Source organism: Amblyraja radiata, chromosome 8, assembly GCF_010909765.2.
Source record: "Amblyraja radiata isolate CabotCenter1 chromosome 8, sAmbRad1.1.pri, whole genome shotgun sequence".
Taxonomy (NCBI): Eukaryota; Metazoa; Chordata; class Chondrichthyes; order Rajiformes; family Rajidae; genus Amblyraja; species Amblyraja radiata.
In genome coordinates, this window is record NC_045963.1 from 65,440,384 (window position 1) to 65,443,442 (window position 3,059).

The 3,059-nt window shown below is 42.7% G+C and overlaps 1 protein-coding gene across 1 annotated transcript; it reads left to right on the plus strand.

Annotated features, from left to right (window-relative positions):
- The first annotated feature begins 1,859 nt into the window (after positions 1-1,859).
- Positions 1,860-2,648, plus strand: LOC116976523 (probable G-protein coupled receptor 139). The gene has a single exon (XM_033026415.1). It carries the CDS (start codon positions 1,860-1,862, stop codon positions 2,646-2,648), a length of 789 nt encoding a protein of 262 aa, XP_032882306.1.
- Positions 2,649-3,059: the final 411 nt, after the last annotated feature.

Here is a 3,059-nt window from a genome sequence, read left to right on the forward strand (position 1 = left end):
TGGAACTAGATGCTTGTGACAAGTGGTGAGCCTCAGAGATCAGTGCGGGGTCTATTACTGTTTGAGGTTTATATTAGTGATTTTGATTAGATTGTGCAAGACATGATTAGTAAATTTGTAGATGACACTTAAGTGTGTAATATTGTAGATAGCATGATGGTTATAAAAAATTATAGCAAGCTCTTGATAGCTGGGTAAGTGGGCTGTGGAATAGTTGATGGAGTTTAATGTAGATAAGTGTTAGGTGTTAATTTTTACGCCGATTGGTGGATACATGCAGCAAGTTGCCAGAGGAGGTAGTTGAGCCAGGTACTATAACAATATTTAAAAAGATAATGAACAGGTACATGGAAAGAAGGTTTGAGAAGGATATGGTCTGAATGTGAATAGAAGAGCCCGGGGTAGAGTTGTGGAACAGAGAGATGTTGGAGTCAGGTACATAGGTCCATGAAAGTGGCATGACAGGAAGATACGGTGATCACGAAGGCTTTTTGTACATTAGCCTTCATCTCTGTGTGAAAAAGGTAATTTTCAGGTTCCTATTAAAACTTTCCTTTCATATTAAATCTTTGTCTTCTGTTTCTTGATTCCCCCTTCTGAAAGGGTAAATACATCATGCACCCTATCTATTCCCCTCATGATTTTCTACAGCTCTGTAAGCTCTTCCTTCAGTCTCTTGCGCTCCAAGGAGTGAAGTCCTAGCGAAAGGTACTGAGTATAGAAGTTGTGATATCATGTTACAAGATGTTGGTGAGACTGCATTTGGAGAATTGTATTTAGTTTTTGGTCACCCTACATTAGAGATATTTTACATGAGACAAAATAGAAAGGCATGAAGAGAATGAGGCAGGAAACAACATTTAAATACACTATTTTATCCATTTGCTGAAGGCACATAATCTTCAACTGTAGTATCTGGTGGAATTCTCAGGAGACACTGGAAAGAGTGTAGAGATCGTTATGAGAACTTGAGGGCCAGAGCTATGTGGAGAGGTTGGGCAGGCGAGGACTTCATAATTTGGAGTGCAGGAGGCTGAAGGATGACCAGAGTTGAACAAAATCATTAGGAGAACTGATAAGATAAATGCGACCCAGAGTACGGCAATCAAGATTCAGAGTTCAAAGGTTTAACGTGATGGGAACATTTTGATAGGAATCTGAGAGGTAACTATTTCACACTGTGTTTGGGGGGTATATGGAATGAGCTGCCAGAGGTATGTGGTTGAGGCAAGTACTATGACAACATGTAAAACATATTTGGACAGCTAAATTGATTAGAAAGGTTGAGTGAGATATGGTTCAAATGCAGGCAGGTGGAATGAATGTAGATGGGGCATCCTGGTCGGCTTGGAGAAGTTAGGATGAAGGACCTGTTTCTGTTCTGCATGGCTGTGACTCTAGACATAAATTATACATTATCATTATCTGCAATGTTACATGATTCATTCCATGCCTTTCTATGTTGCTAAACTGTGTAAACAAGCTCTTGACATCCAAAGATGTTCTCATCAAAGGTGGCCACAGTTGAAACTAACCCGTCAAGTCAAACTGCCCCTTAACTCTCGATAACACAGATTTCTATAATGGACCCGTCCCTATAAATGAAGAAAGAAAAGTCATGAAATGAAGAGCTGGAGAATGACCGTGTTGGTGAGGGACAAGTGGGAATTGTGGCAAAGTTGTTGACGTTTTGAAATCCAGTAAACCTGTAATACGTAACAATGATTCCATCTGCTCACCTTCACTTGTCAATTTTGTTGTTTGCTTTTCTCAAATTCACAGCTAACGTGGTCGCAATTATAACACTATCACGTGGACGGTGTGGACTCTCCAAAGGTGTTACCTGGTATCTTGTGGCAATGGCGGTAGCAGATCTACTTGTCATTGTAATTCAAGTAATTCTCATCAACATAATTAACATATATATCCCTCCCGAGTGCAAGATCGTAAATACCTTGGGTTACATGTCCGTGTCTTGCTCCGTCTGGCTCACTGTTGTCTTAACCTTTGACCGTACGGTGGCCATTTGCTTCCAGAAGCTGAAGACAAGATACTGCACTGAGAAAAGTGCAGCCATTGTTATTGCAGTGGTGAGTTTGCTGAGTGTGTTAACCAACATCCCCTGGTACTTCACGTACCGGTCACGTTTCTGCAGGACATCATTAGATTTCATAACTTCGCCGGTGTGGGTAGCCTTTGACTGGGGGCACCGCATTTTAACCCCACTCGTCCCCTTCGTGCTGATCCTGCTGCTCAATGCTGTCACTGTCAGGCACATCCTGATGGCCAGTGTAGTCCGCAGGAAACTGAGGGGGCAGCGGAGCGGGGAGAGAAAGGACGACCCAGAGATGAAGAATCGAAGAAAATCCATCATTTTGCTCTTCACCATATCGGCCAGTTTTATCCTGTTATGGGCGACACGGGTGGTCATTCTATCAATTCAGCGAATTACTGGTCAGTATATGGCACAGTATGTGACCAATGTTGTGATAGACCACCTAGGAACAATGCTTCAGTTATTCAGCTCCTGCACCAACATGTTTATTTATGCTGTCACTCAGAGGAAGTTCCGGGAGGAGGTGATAAATGCTGTGAAATGTCCCTATAACGCCATCCTGAAGTTCATTAAAAGTTATGGAGACAGGTGAAAATTTCAACCCAGGACTGGTGGTAATGTCATCATTCCCATCCAGCAAACCCGTGATTGAAGAAACAAATCAAAGAGCTTTGAAGATGGAAATCTGAACATCCACCTTATACTCAATAGACAATAGACAGTAGGTGCAGGAGTAGGCCATTCAGCCCTTCGAGCCAGCACCGCCATTCAATGTGATCATGGCTGCTCATCCACAATCAGTACCCCGTTCCTGCCTTCTTTCCATATCCCTTAACTCCGCTATCCCTAAGAGCTCTATCTAACTCTCTCTCGAAAGCATCGAAAGAACCAGCCTCCACCACCCTCTGAGGCAGAGAATTCCACACGCTCACAACTCTCTGTGTGAAAAAGTTTTTCCTCATCTCCGTTCTAAATGGCTTACCACTTATTCTCAAAGCCCTGG

What these genes read in the sequence shown, in the direction of transcription:
- LOC116976523 (XM_033026415.1), top strand. Translation starts at nt 1,860, where the DNA reads ATGGCGGTAGCAGATCTACTTGTCATTGTAATTCAAGTAATTCTCATC.